Raw genomic sequence first — 14,827 nt, 5'->3', positions numbered from 1 at the left:
CATTAATGTCTAAACAACCGGCAACAAAAGTGAGTACACCCCTAAGAGACTACACCCCTAAATGTCCAAATTGAGCACTGCTTGTCATTTTCCCTCCAAAATGTCATGTGATTTGTTAGTGTTACTAGGTCTCAGGTGTGCATAGGGAGCAGGTGTGTTCAATTTAGTAGTACAGCTCTCACACTCTCTCATACTGGTCACTGAAAGTTCCAACATGGCACCTCATGGCAAAGAACTCTCTGAGGATCTTAAAAGACGAATTGTTGCGCTATATGAAGATGGCCAAGGCTACAAGAAGATTGCCAACACCCTGAAACTGAGCTGCAGCACAGTGGCCAAGATCATCCAGCGTTTTAAAAGAGCAGGGTCCACTCAAAACAGACCTCGCGTTGGTCGTCCAAAGAAGCTGAGTGCACGTGCTCAGCATCACATCCAACTGCTGTCTTTGAAAGATAGGCGCAGGAGTGCTGTTAGCATTGCTGCAGAGATTGAAAAGGTGGGGGGTCAGCCTGTCAGTGCTCAGACCATACGCCGCACACTACATCAAATTGGTCTGCATGGCTGTCACCCCAGAAGGAAGCCTCTTCTGAAGTCTCTACACAAGAAAGCCCGCAAACAGTTTGCTGAAGACATGTCAACAAAGGACATGGATTACTGGAACCATGTCCTATGGTCTGATGAGACCAAGTTTAATTTGTTTGGTTCAGATGGTCTCAAGCATGTGTGGCGGCAATCAGGTGAGGAGTACAAAGATAAGTGTGTCATGCCTACAGTCAAGCATGGTGGTGGGAATGCCATGGTCTGGGGCTGCATGAGTGCAGCAGGTGTTGGGGAGTTACATTTCATTGAGGGACACATGAACTCCAATATGTACTGTGAAATACTGAAGCAGAGCATGATCCCCTCCCTCCGGAAACTGGGTCGCAGGGCAGTGTTCCAGCATGATAATGACCCCAAACACACCTCTAAGACGACCACTGCTTTATTGAAGAGGCTGAGGGTAAAGGTGATGGACTGGCCAAGCATGTCTCCAGACCTAAACCCAATAGAACATCTTTGGGGCATCCTCAAGCGGAAGGTGGAGGAGCGCAAAGTCTCGAATATCCGCCAGCTCCGTGATGTCATCATGGAGGAGTGGAAAAGCATTCCAGTGGCAACCTGTGAAGCTCTGGTAAACTCCATGCCAAGGAGAGTTAAGGCAGTTCTGGAAAATAATGGTGGCCACACAAAATATTGACACTTCAGGAACTTTCACTAAGGGGTGTACTCACTTTTGTTGCCGGTGGTTTAGACATTAATGGCTGTATATTGAGTTATTTTGAGGGAAGAATAAATTTACACTGTTATATAAGCTGCACACAGACTACTTTTCATTGTGTCAAAGTGTCATTTTGTCAGTGTTGTCCCATGAAAAGATATACTTAAATATCTGCAGAAATGTGAGGGGTGTACTCACTTTTGTGATACACTGTATATATACTGTATATACACACACACTCATATACACACACACACACACACTGCTCCTCGTGTTCTTCTGGCGTTCCTTCTTTGAGCATAGTTTGAATTTACGATGCTAAACTGGTCGCTATACTTTCATTGATAAGCTACATTAGCATCACGGTTAACATGTATAGCTATTAGCATGACGTTAAAGGTTTATTCGATTGTGTTTTGAGTAAAATCACGCCCGGTGTCTGTGTGCAGGTTCTGGCAGGGCGAGTACATGGTGGCGGTGAACATTAACGATTACCTGGACGTGTACTGCCCGCACTACGAGGACCCGCCACCCTCCAGCAGGATGGAGCGCTACATCCTCTTCATGGTGAACCACGACGGCTACGTGAGCTGTGAGCACCGCATGAGAGGGTTCAAGCGCTGGGAGTGTAACCGGCCTCAGAACTCCGACGGTCCGCTCAGGTTCTCCGAGAAGTTCCAGCTCTTCACTCCCTTCTCGCTCGGGTTCGAGTTCCGGCCCGGACACGAGTACTACTACATCTGTGAGTACTGCAGCCCTGACTAGCACCTTCCAGGATCAGAGTGAACAAACAAGCTGCTTCTGCAGTTAGGAGCACTCAGATAGTGCTGTCATTAGCAGTGCTGTCGACCTGACTTAGTGTCCAACAGGCATAGTTTAGTCGTAGCCAGTTCCTCTTCCTCTGCTGGAGACCCTGATGGCGTACAGAGGGTATATCCTCCTGACACGCCCTCCCCCCGACACGACCCCTTCTTATCCCCCCGTACTTCAGTGGATCGGTGCGTGAGGTCGGCGGTCTCGCTCAGGGAGAGTCACGCGCTGATCTCCACGCTCCTCCACTTCTGTACAGGCGTCTCGGCCTACCAACCAGGGTCCTTACACAGCCTCGAAGACCCCGCCCACTTTTTAGTCATGTCTTTTCCCACCCATCAGACTAGTGCCCACTAGGGGGCGCCGCTGAGATTCGAACTCGGATAGATTAGTAGGCCATTTTTGATGAAGGACGAAGGTTGATGTGTTTGTCATTGCTGCTGCAGATCTGCCCCCTGTTGGCTGATTAGGGCGGCTGCACCAGAGGTGGTTGCATCGCTGGCTTGTGTAGAAGCGGTTGGAGAGTGCACGTGTCCGAGGGAAGTGGACGTGACTAAAACAAGAGTAAAAAGGCAGAAACGAGAGACGTTCCTGGATGTTTGCAGTGATTGTGAGAAGATCCAGAACCTCCTCCTCCTGATGCTTGCTGAGATGTGGAGGTGATGATGATGAGTCAATAATGTAAACATCCTGATATTAAAACAATATAGTGGTGAGAATGTGGACGATGGGATGAACCTCTGGAGAAGGGGGTAGTAGGAAGGGCACGGGGGGCACTGAGGGGGGCAGAGACAAAATTACAATACTCATATTGGCTTTGAGTTCATATGTCCAAAAATATGTGGACATGCGGTGCTAACAGGTGTAGAAGATGCTACCAGGAGCTGCGTTCACATCTGCTCTGTTTTCATCATCCATGTCATCATGAAGTTCTAGGAACAACAACAGCTCAGCCATCAAACACCAGACAAACACACACTGAGTGCCTAGGGTTAAAAACACAGCACTGCCTCTAAAAGCAACGTCAGTACGAGAGCAGCTTCATGGATCAGATCTTCAGAGCTACAGGCTGCGCACAGGCCTGAGATCAGCCATGGTGTAAAGCACAACACATTTGGACTCCTGAGGGAATCTGTTTGGCTGGATTTTTAAGTACACTACCATTGTAGAAATTAACTTTGGAGCAATAGTTTGGGGAGTACCCTGTTCTGATTTAATGATCCACTCACTGGTTCCTTGAGATGAACTGGAATGCCGACTGGGAGGTATAAAAAACAAAACATCTTCATGACCTCAAGCATTTTGGGATCATTTTCAGGGGGGGGGGGGCGCTGGGGGGGTGCAGCGGTCGTAATGCATTAGTCCATCACTGCTACGATGTGGGTTCGAATCTCAGCTGTGCTGTCGACCGGCCGGGCGCCTGTCTGTCTGTAGGGACGAGGGACACGAGAGCTGCTGTGTGACTCTCTGTCTGCGATATTGCACCCCGTGAGACTCGCCTCTAGGCGGCAGCACATGTCGGAGGGCGTGTTATAGGTGTGTGTGGACCAATGGCAGAGCTGCTTTGATGTGATGTCATGTAAAGAGGCGGAGCTTCACCCAGACCCCGATTCTAAACAGTCATTAGCATCGGACTGTAGCGACGGTTCAGTGGCGGCTCGTGTTGGACCGCGTTAGTTTAATGATGCGGCATGAGTGCGTCTCTCGCTGTGGATCTGGGGATTTTTTTGGGACGGGGGGGGTAGGGGGGTGCTGGGACTCGCCCCCTCCCCGGGGGGGGTGGAACATGAAGGGAGGATGAGGGAGGGGGAGATAAACCTCAGCTTAGAATAAAAGAGCTGAGTGATGGTGAGCTGATAAAAGAGCCTCCATCACCGGGTTTTTACATTTAATCCCCCCCCACACACACACACTCAGCCTTACCCCCCCCCCCCCCCCCCACACACACACACACACACACACACTCAGCCTCACCCCCCCCCACACACACACACACACACCCCGCCCTGCCCCGCTCCGCCCGTCTGAACTCTTTAATTATTGATGAGATCTTGACAGGCGTCGGTCGAGCCTGACTGCGTCCCACTGAAGCTCTGAATACACAACGACCTGAGAGAGAGGAGGAGAGGTCCTCAAGTTCATGTAACATCACTGAAGGAACCTCACACCTGGTTTCAGTTCAGCACTGTTTACATGAAACGTCACATGTTCCGCGTTATTAAACACCCGGTGAGAACGTCTGAAATCAACCGACTGGTTCTCACTCTGGTTCTCTTTCTGTGGGGTTCTCACTCGGGTTCTCTCTCTGGTTCTCTTTCTGTGTGGTTCTCACTCTGGTTCTCTTTCTGTGTGGTTCTCACTCGGGTTCTCTCTCTGGTTCTCACTCTGGTTCTCTTTCTGTGTGGTTCTCACTCGAGTTCTCTCTCTGGTTCTCACTCTGGTTCTCTTTCTGTGTGGTTCTCACTCGGGTTCTCTCTCTGGTTCTCACTCTGGTTCTCTTTCTGTGGGGTTCTCACTCGGGTTCTCTCTCTGGTTCTCACTCGGGTTCTCTTTCTGTGTGGTTCTCTCTCTGGTTCTCTTTCTGTGTGGTTCTCACTCGGGTTCTCTCTCTGGTTCTCACTCTGGTTCTCTTTCTGTGGGGTTCTCTCTCTGGTTCTCACTCGGGTTCTCTCTCTGGTTCTCACTCTGGTTCTCTTTCTGTGTGGTTCTCACTCGGGTTCTCTCTCTGGTTCTCACTCTGGTTCTCTTTCTGTGTGGTTCTCACTCTGGTTCTCTCTGGTTCTTTTAGCTTCTCCTCATCCTAATCACGCTGGGAAACCGTGTTTGAAGTTGAAGGTGTTTGTAAAACCTCCAGGTAAGTTTAAACCTCACACACACACACACACACACTCTCTCACACACACACTCTCACACTCTCTCACACACACACACACTCTCTCACACACACACACTCTCTCACACACACACACACTCTCACACTCTCTCACACACACACACACACTCTCTCACACACACACACTCACACTCTCTCACACACACTCTCACACTCTCTCACACACACACACACACACACTCACACACACACACACTCTCTCACACACACACACTCTCTCACACACACACACACACTCTCTCACACACACACACACACACACACACTCTCTCTCTCTCACACACTCGCACACACACACACATTAATTTGATTGATCTGAGTGTGTGAGCTCTTTGATGTGTGCAGCAGGTGTGTTTGCTCCGTGTTCCTCTGTGTTTCAGATGGTTCGGGTTACGACTCTCCTGAACCGTTCCTGATCGATCAGAGCGCTGAGATCCACCTTCACCGCCTCCTCCTGGTGCTGATGGTTGTCCTCCTCGTCCTCATGGACATGCGGGTGTAGAGTCACACCTGTAGCAGCGCTCACTGCCCCTCAGGGAAGCTCCTCTGTGTGCTAATAACGCTAAGCTAGCAGAGAACGGCGGTGCGGTTCTGAGAGGAACAGGAACGCCGGGAGGGTTCCAGGGTTTGAGGTTCGGGAGTTCTGGACTCTCTCATCACGGCGGGATCAGTGATCAGGACTCTGGGGGATCCTGGCGTGGAACACTCGGCTCTTTCATTCCTCTCATAAACATGAGACTGATTTGTATTGTACTGGGACTGATCACACCAGACGAACTGGTTTCATCTGGTTTAGATCAGAACTGCTGTGGAAACCAGTAAGAGATTTAGAAACCAGCACCTCTAGAATAACCTGCATGTGGAACACTGTGAGATACAGATACAATAATAATAATAATAAATAATAATAATAACAGTAATATATTTTTATTGATGCAGTGATGTCACAATGTTGAGAGAAACTTTAAATCAGCAAAATAAAACAGAGTGAAAATGACAAGATCTGAGGGTTTAATTTTATTATTTCTGTTTAAAAACAGTATAAATGGGGCGCTAGCGAGCAGCGATGGAGTAAGACGTCTTTTTCTTCCGCTCCGTGATTTTGCTTTAAAATAGTTTAAATCTTGACCATCTACTTAGTTTCTATACCTCTGCATTATTGTTAATCGACTGGACAGCGTTTGTCAATATAATATCACCACTTGTACATGATAATGCCACCAAAGTCTGTTAAACAAAAGCCCGTCGAGGCCCGTGGCGTGGCTGATTTGGCTGAATCTCCCGCTGGCCTCTCTACTGAGGATTCGGGAGGCCCTGAGACCCCTCCGGCTTGGGTAAAGCCGTTAATAGAGGGACAGCACAATATTTTAGCTCGACTCGTCTCTATTGATCAGGCTCTTCAGAATGTCCATGCGACGCAAAGAGAGTTTGCGGAGAGACTGGACGCTATGGCGGAGAATGCTGTTGAACAGGATGTACGGCTGTCCGAGCTCGAATTAAAACTAAGTCAGACTGAAAAGCTAAATGAGTCCCTGAGGCTTAAAGTCGAGGATTTGGAAAACAGATCTCGCAGAAATAATATTCGGATTATCGGCGTCCCTGAAGGAGCTGAAAAAGGAAGGCCGACAGAGTTTGTAACGGAATTGTTACTGCAGGTGCTGGGTAAAGATAACTTTGAATCACCCATTGTTATTGATAGGGCTCACAGAAGCTTGCGACCTCGACCGGCAGATGGTGCTAGACCACGCCCTATCATCGCCTGTGTTCACCTTTACCAGGTAAAGGAGAAAATTCTGCGCCTGAGAAGACAGAATTCCAACCTCAGCTTTCAGGGATGTAAAATTCTGATTTTCCCGGATTATTCGGAGGCTGTTATACGGAAGCGTAAACAGTTCACAGATTTGCTAAAGGAGCTGAGAAATTCTAATGTTTCACATAGCTTCCGCTTTCCTGCTAAACTTCATATTGGCATTGCGGGTCGTCCTAGAATCTTCACTGAAGTGGAGGAGGCAAGACGCTTCATTCATGCTGAACTGGAAGGGGCTGCGGTGTCTGAAAACTGATGCGTTGGTTATAATCACTGTTGTTTACGCTCAAGAATGGTTATAAAAGGGCTAAGAACCTACCTCGATTATACTCTTATTTCCTCTTTCGGACTAATGTTGGGACATTGTCTCATGGTTTACTTTGCTTGGGTAATTAGGAGAAATGACAGTATTGTTACTCTACGCACGGATTTGTATGCACGAATCTGCGTGCGTGCGCGCGCGTAAATACACGCGAGAAGTGTGTTTGTACGGTAGGCTGCTTTACCTATAACTAATAATGTTCTTTAAACTTTTCTTTGCGTAGGTGTGTTATATTAGTAGTGTACTAATGGTCAGGGTTTTTGTCTGTATGTAGTTTCCTTCAATTGCGGAGCGGACGGAATGGTTGGTTTGGATCTGTTCTCTTTTTTTTGTCTTTTTCTCAGTGATGTCACTTCACGACTGTACTGTTCGATCGTTCAGAAATGGTGCTTCGTTAGGGAGGCGTGCCAGTTACGAGGGGGTGGGAGGGGTGGTATGTTCAGCGGGTTTACATGATAGTTCACCTTCAACTTTTCTTTTCTTTCTTCTTTATTTTATTATTATTTCTTTTTATTTTTTTATTTTTTGGCCTCTTGTACTCCTGGTTAATAATATTGCCTTAGCAAATGATGAATGATTCTGTTGTTAAGGGCATCTCAATAGCTTCCTGGAATGTGAAGGGACTGGGACATCCAATTAAGCGGGGGCGAGTCTTTTCACATCTTAAATCATTAAAAGCTGATATCATTTTTTTGCAGGAAACGCATATCTCTCCCACATCCCAATCCAAGCTTAGGGTCAGTTGGATAGGTCAAAGTTATCAGGCTCCATATACATCTAAGGCCAGGGGTGTGGCTATTCTGTTTAAAAAAAACATTCCATTTCGCTTAGAGACAACTAAGGTGGACCCGCGTGGCAGGTTCATCTTGGTATCAGGTTATATTAACCTCTTTCCTTTAACATTGGTCAATATATATGCTCCAAATTTTGATGACCACAATTTCTTCTGTAAGGTATTTGACCTAATTCCAGTTACATTCTCTAATGTGATTTTGGGTGGTGACTTTAACTGCTGTTTGGATCCATATATGGACAGACTTTCTTCAAAACCCCCGCCTACATTAGCAGCAGTACAGGTCCTTAATAACTTAATAAAAACTAGAAATATGGTGGATATATGGAGATTACATCATCCAACGGATAGAGAATACTCTTACTATTCACATGTTCATAAATCCTACACCCGGATTGATAACTTTTTGATTTCATCAGAACTAATCTCTAAGATCACCAATACAAAATATCACAATATATTAATTTCAGATCACAGCCCAGTGTCACTCCATCTCTCGGATATCCTCCCGAGACAGAGTTATAGCTGGCGTTTTAACCCGAGCCTGCTTAAAGATCCTACATTTCTAATATATGTAAATACAAAGCTTGACGATTTTATAGGGTTTAATGATACTGGTGATGTATCAGATTCTATATTATGGGAGACGCTAAAAGTTGTTCTTAGGGGTCATATATTTTCATTTGAAGCTTCCAAAAAGCGAGAATTGAATGCCAGATTAAAGGAGATAGAAAAATCGCTCGAACTACTCGAAAAAGCCTATAGAGTCTCACTCTCACAGTCAGACTATAATAAAATTCTGTGTTTAAAATATGAGTATAACTCAATCATTGGTAAAAGAGTAGAGTCTCTCCTGCTTAAGTTAAAACAAAAACATTTTGAGCTTGGTGATAAGCCTGAGCGGAGTTTAGCGAGGCAGTTGAAGGGGGTCTTGGCTAAACAGGCGATCTATAAAATAACATCAAGTACGGGCGAGCTTATTACAAACCCCAAAGAGATAAACAACCGCTTTAAAGAGTTCTATTCTGACCTTTACTCCTCCAAATACCCAGACACTGAGGATGCCCTTGACAATTTTTTTGACACTATAGATCTTCCAAATCTCTCCGAAACAGCCAAAACGGAATTGGATTTACCATTCACTGAGGCAGATGTTCTCAGAGCCATACGGTCTTTTCCATCTGGTAAGGCTGCTGGCCCTGATGGGTTTGGCTGTGAATTTTATAAAGCTTTTTCTTCCAAACTTGTGCCACTGATCCTAAGAATGCTAAAGGATTCTTATAAAAATGGTAAACTTCCTAAATCTTTATATGAGGCAAATGTGTGCCTGATACTAAAAAAGGGTAAAGACCCTACCGATCCTGCTTCTTTTAGGCCCATTTCCTTGCTAAATTTTGACCAGAAGATCTTTTCCAAAATATTAGCACTCAGATTGGCAACATATGCAGCTGAAATAGTACACCCTGATCAGACTGGATTTATACCGAATAGATTTTTGTTTTCTAATGTGCGTCTACTTCTTAATGTTTTATATACAGAGTATGAGGCTGGGTCTCCTGGTGCAATTATTTCACTTGATGCACAGAAGGCATTCGATCAAATAGAGTGGCCATATATGTTTAACACTTTAAACAAGTTTGGATTTGGTGACTTTTTCATTAATTGTGTTAAGATGCTGTACTTGTGCCCAACCTCAGCGGTATTGACGAATGGTGATCGCTCAGAACCTATTGATCTTTACAGAGGCGTAAGACAGGGGGACCCTCTGTCTCCCCTACTTTTCGACATTGCCCTGGAGCCATTAGTTGTTGGGATAAGGAGTCACCTACAAATCAAGGGCATTAAGTTTGGGGATACAGACTGTTTAGTAAGCTTGTATGCTGATGACTTACTTTTGTATATTTCCGACCCGGTTTCTTCAGTTCCCAGCTTGTTAAACTATATTGATATATTTGGTAAATTTTCAGGATATACAATTAACTGGTCAAAAAGTGAGTTTCTGCCATTATCCAGGAATTTGGATCCTCACTTTCTTAGCACATTACCTTTCAAATTAGTAGATGAATATTTTACATATCTTGGCCTTAAAGTTCCCAGGAACCCTAGATTGCTATTTAAGTTGAATTTTTTAGGCGCTCTGGACAAACTCAAGGAGAATATTGAACAATGGAAATTACTTCCGCTATCCTTGATAGGCCGCATCAATGCTATTAAAATGGTCACACTACCAAAGTTTTTGTACCTTTTTCAAAATCTTCCCATATATCTACCAGCTACATTCTTTAGGAAACTTGATTCAACAATTTTATCATTTGTCTGGGCAAACAAAATAGCTCGGATCTCAAGGATTCATCTTCAGAAACCATTAAAGAAGGGAGGCCTGGGCTTACCTCAGTTTAAATTTTTTCACTGGGCAGCAAATGCTAGGGCTCTTACTTTCTGGAATCGGGCCTTTCCTCACAAAGCCACATCCCTAGAGCTACCACGCTGGGTCAGTCTAGAAGAGAGGTCGATTGCAAGATCCTCTCTTCCTGCTTTGCTTTTCGCTGAGGTGAGGTATGAAAGTTTACAAATCAGTAAAAACTTTGTAGTCAAAAACTCATTAAAAATTCTGAATCAGATCAGAACTTACTGTAAAGTGCCATCTATATCAATTCATAGTCCTATCTTGTGTAACCACTCTTTTCTTCCCTCACTAACGGATAAGACTTTCTCCATATGGGCTGATAAGGGCCTCCGATGTATCGGGGATTTGTATATTGATGATATATTCGCCACATTTGCTCAGTTGAGTGAAAGATTTGTTCTGCCCAATACACATTTTTTTCGCTACCTACAGGTTAGAAGTTATGCCCAAAATCATATCCCAAATTACATTTCCAAACCTGCCATTCACCCAATTTCAGATTTTTTCCTCTCAAGTCCTATCAGGAGTCATTTAATTACTCAGTTTGTGCCACTTGTATCTCCATTCCCTGATACCAATAAGTATAGGGAGGAATGGGCCCGGGAAATTGGTACTTCAATAACAGAGCAGGACTGGAGTGAAAGCTTGTCTAGAGTTCCACAATGCTCTATTAACTCAAGATATAGATTAATACAGTTCAAAGTGCTTCACAGATTCCACTTCTCAAAAACCAGATTAAGTAAAATCTATCCTTCTGTTTCTCCTTTGTGTGACAAATGCAAAACTGCAGAGGGCACTTTAGCTCACCTGTTTTGGTTTTGTCCCCTACTCTATAGCTTTTGGACCAATATTTTCTTACTGCTGTCAGATGTATTTAATGTTCGCATTTATCCCAATGTGGCCTTAGCACTCTTTGGATACTCTGACTCAATGACCATTCTCTCACAAGCACAACAACAGGTTCTTATGACCGGCATGGTTGCAGCTAAGAAAATTATTCTTCTTGACTGGAAATCTTCTAAGGCTCCATGTTTCAGAAGATGGCTATCTGAGATGACCACAGTTGCTCAACTAGAACGGTTGAGGTGCTCTGGTGCAATTGCACTGGGGCGATCTCTTTCTGTTTGGAAGGCATTTTTGGATGTACTTAAGAGGCCATAATTTTAATTTAATTTAATTTATTTATTTATTTATTTTATTTTATTTTTATTTATTTTTTTAATCTAACTCCTGTTTTTATTATTATTATTATTTTTTAATTAATTTATATATTTTATTTATTTATCTATTTATTTTATTATTATTTTTAACCTTTCCATATAATACATATTTCGTACTTATATACTAAATATTTTTTCTAAATGCATTATTTATGTATAGTGTGGATTTTTTTTTGTTCATTGTTGATCTTGTCTGAAAATCTAAATAAAATATAAAAAAAAAAAAAAAAACTGTATAAATAATTCCCCTGAGACGTGGATTTAGTGGGTTTGATGGATTTTTATGGGTTTAGTGAATTGATGGGGTTAGTGGGTTTGATTAGTGGGTTTGATGCAGTTAGTGGGTTTGATGGGGACAGTGGATTTAATCGATTTATTGGGGTTAGTGGGTTTGATGGGGTTAGTGGGTTTGATTAGTGGGTTTGAGGGTGTTAGTGGGTTTGATTAGTGGATTTGATGGGTTAGTGGGTTTGATTAGTGGGTTTGTGGGTGTTAGTGGGTTTGATGGGTTAGTGGGTTTGATGGGGACAGTGGATTTAATCGATTTATTGGGGTTAGTGGGTTTGATGGGGTTAGTGGGTTTGATTAGTGGGTTTGCGGGTGTTAGTGGGTTTGATGGGGTTAGTGGGTTTGATGGGGACAGTGGATTTAATCGATTTATTGGGGTTAGTGGGTTTGATGGGGTAAGTGGGTTTGATTAGTGGGTTTGCGGGTGTTAGTGGGTTTGATGGGGTTAGTGGGTTTGATGGGGACAGTGGATTTAATCGATTTATTGGGGTTAGTGGGTTTGATGGGGTTAGTGGGTTTGATTAGTGGGTTTGCGGGTGTTAGTGGGTTTGATGGGGTTAGTGGGTTTGATGGGGACAGTGGATTTAATCGATTTATTGGGGTTAGTGGGTTTGATGGGGTTAGTGGGTTTGATTAGTGGGTTTGCGGGTGTTAGTGGGTTTGATTAGTGGGTTTGATGGGGATAGTGGGTTTGATGGGGATAGTGGATTTAATCGATTTATTGGGGTTAGTGGGTTTGATGGGGTTAGTGGGTTTGATGGGGATAGTGGATTTAATCGATTTATTGGGGTTAGTGGATTTGATGGGTTAGTGGGTTTGATGGGGATAGTGGATTTAATCGATTTATTGGGGTTAGTGGGTTTGATGGGGTTAGTGGGTTTGATTAGTGGGTTTGCGGGTGTTAGTGGGTTTGATGGGGTTAGTGGGTTTGATGGGGACAGTGGATTTAATCGATTTATTGGGGTTAGTGGGTTTGATGGGTTAGTGGGTTTGATGGGGATAGTGGATTTAATCGATTTATTGGGGTTAGTGGGTTTGATGGGGTTAGTGGGTTTGATTAGTGGGTTTGCGGGTGTTAGTGGGTTTGATGGGGACAGTGGATTTAATCGATTTATTGGGGTTAGTGGGTTTGATGGGGTTAGTGGGTTTGATTAGTGGGTTTGCGGGTGTTAGTGGGTTTGATTAGTGGGTTTGATGGGGATAGTGGGTTTGATGGGGATAGTGGATTTAATCGATTTATTGGGGTTAGTGGGTTTGATGGGGTTAGTGGGTTTGATGGGGATAGTGGATTTAATCGATTTATTGGGGTTAGTGGATTTGATGGGTTAGTGGGTTTGATGGGGATAGTGGATTTAATCGATTTATTGGGGTTGGTGGGTTTGATGGGGTTAGTGGGTTTGATTAGTGGGTTTGCGGGTGTTAGTGGGTTTGATGGGGTTAGTGGGTTTGATGGGGACAGTGGATTTAATCGATTTATTGGGGTTAGTGGGTTTGATGGGGTTAGTGGGTTTGATTAGTGGGTTTGCGGGTGTTAGTGGGTTTGATTAGTGGGTTTGATGGGGATAGTGGGTTTGATGGGGATAGTGGATTTAATCGATTTATTGGGGTTAGTGGGTTTGATGGGGATAGTGGATTTAATCGATTTATTGGGGTTAGTGGATTTGATGGGTTAGTGGGTTTGATGGGGATAGTGGATTTAATCGATTTATTGGGGTTGGTGGGTTTGATGGGGTTAGTGGGTTTGATTAGTGGGTTTGCGGGTGTTAGTGGGTTTGATGGGGTTAGTGGGTTTGATGGGGACAGTGGATTTAATCGATTTATTGGGGTTAGTGGGTTTGATGGGGTTAGTGGGTTTGATTAGTGGGTTTGCGGGTGTTAGTGGGTTTGATTAGTGGGTTTGATGGGGATAGTGGGTTTGATGGGGATAGTGGATTTAATCGATTTATTGGGGTTAGTGGGTTTGATGGGGTTAGTGGGTTTGATGGGGATAGTGGATTTAATCGATTTATTGGGGTTAGTGGATTTGATGGGTTAGTGGGTTTGATGGGGATAGTGGATTTAATCGATTTATTGGGGTTGGTGGGTTTGATGGGGTTAGTGGGTTTGATTAGTGGGTTTGATGGGTTAGTGGGTTTGATGGGATTAGTGGGGTTAGTGGGTTTGATTAATGGGTTTGATAGTGGGTTTAATACAGTTAGTGGGTTTGATGGAACTGTAGGGGTGTGAATACTTTGTGAATGTTTCAGTTGTTTTCACGTTATGATTCGGGGTGATTAATTAACTGATTGATTAAAATGGTGATTAATCTAACTGAACCCAGACCTTGGTGTCCTGTTGAAAGCTGCTGGTGAATTATGAAGCACTAAACAGGAGAACGAGGCTCCACACGGTTCCTCAGCTGAAGATCTGCAGGACAGAAGAAACATAAGAAAGTGGATCAGCTGGAACCTTCAGTCCAGAGATCATTATTAAACGTTACTGAGAGGAGAAGTGAAGGAACTCGGCGAGGAACCAGGACCACGTGTCTTAATCTGTCTGGAATTGAACTTGATTGTATGTTTCCTGGGTTCTTCCAGCTGCTCCTGGAGGATCTCCTGATGTTTTCAATCCAGCTGTGAGATAAAATGCCTTTATCAGATCCTCATTCTGCTCAGTGGTCTCCAACGTTACTGGAGGCAGCAGGTGAAGCCATCTTGTTTCTCCTCTCCATTCCTCTTGATCTGTAGCACCACCTCTACACCAATGTTCTCACATCCTCCACACAGAGCAGAGAAGAACCATTACCCCTGAATTTAGTAGAGCCCTAATGATGAACATGGACGGTCCTGATGTGCTTGAACTTCTCCACTTTGTGCAGGTTCTCCTGGTTACCTAATGGAAGCAACAAACTCATGCTTAGGACAGAACCAGAACCCTGAACGTGGAGATGTTTAATGGTTTTCTGATGGTTTCATCACACACATCAGCACTTAGCACCACAAACACCCTCATCATCATAAATCCATAAACATCATCAGCTGCTGGAGAAA

General features: G+C 44.2%; 1 protein-coding gene across 1 annotated transcript in view; it reads left to right on the top strand.

Moving 5' to 3' along the window:
- efna2a (ephrin-A2a) overlaps positions 1-5,961 on the top strand; it is a 34,704-nt gene extending 28,743 nt beyond the window's left edge. The window contains exons 3-5 of the mRNA XM_063016923.1: positions 1,708-2,000; positions 4,857-4,922; positions 5,342-5,961. Of these exons, the coding sequence (XP_062872993.1) occupies positions 1,708-2,000; positions 4,857-4,922; positions 5,342-5,463 (481 nt within the window). The 3' untranslated portion in view covers positions 5,464-5,961. The remainder of the gene's footprint in view (positions 1-1,707; positions 2,001-4,856; positions 4,923-5,341) is intronic.
- The last annotated feature ends 8,866 nt before the right edge of the window (positions 5,962-14,827 follow it).

This window comes from Trichomycterus rosablanca, chromosome 20 (assembly GCF_030014385.1).
Source record: "Trichomycterus rosablanca isolate fTriRos1 chromosome 20, fTriRos1.hap1, whole genome shotgun sequence".
Taxonomy (NCBI): Eukaryota; Metazoa; Chordata; class Actinopteri; order Siluriformes; family Trichomycteridae; genus Trichomycterus; species Trichomycterus rosablanca.
This window is presented reverse-complemented; position numbering and strand designations above follow the sequence as displayed.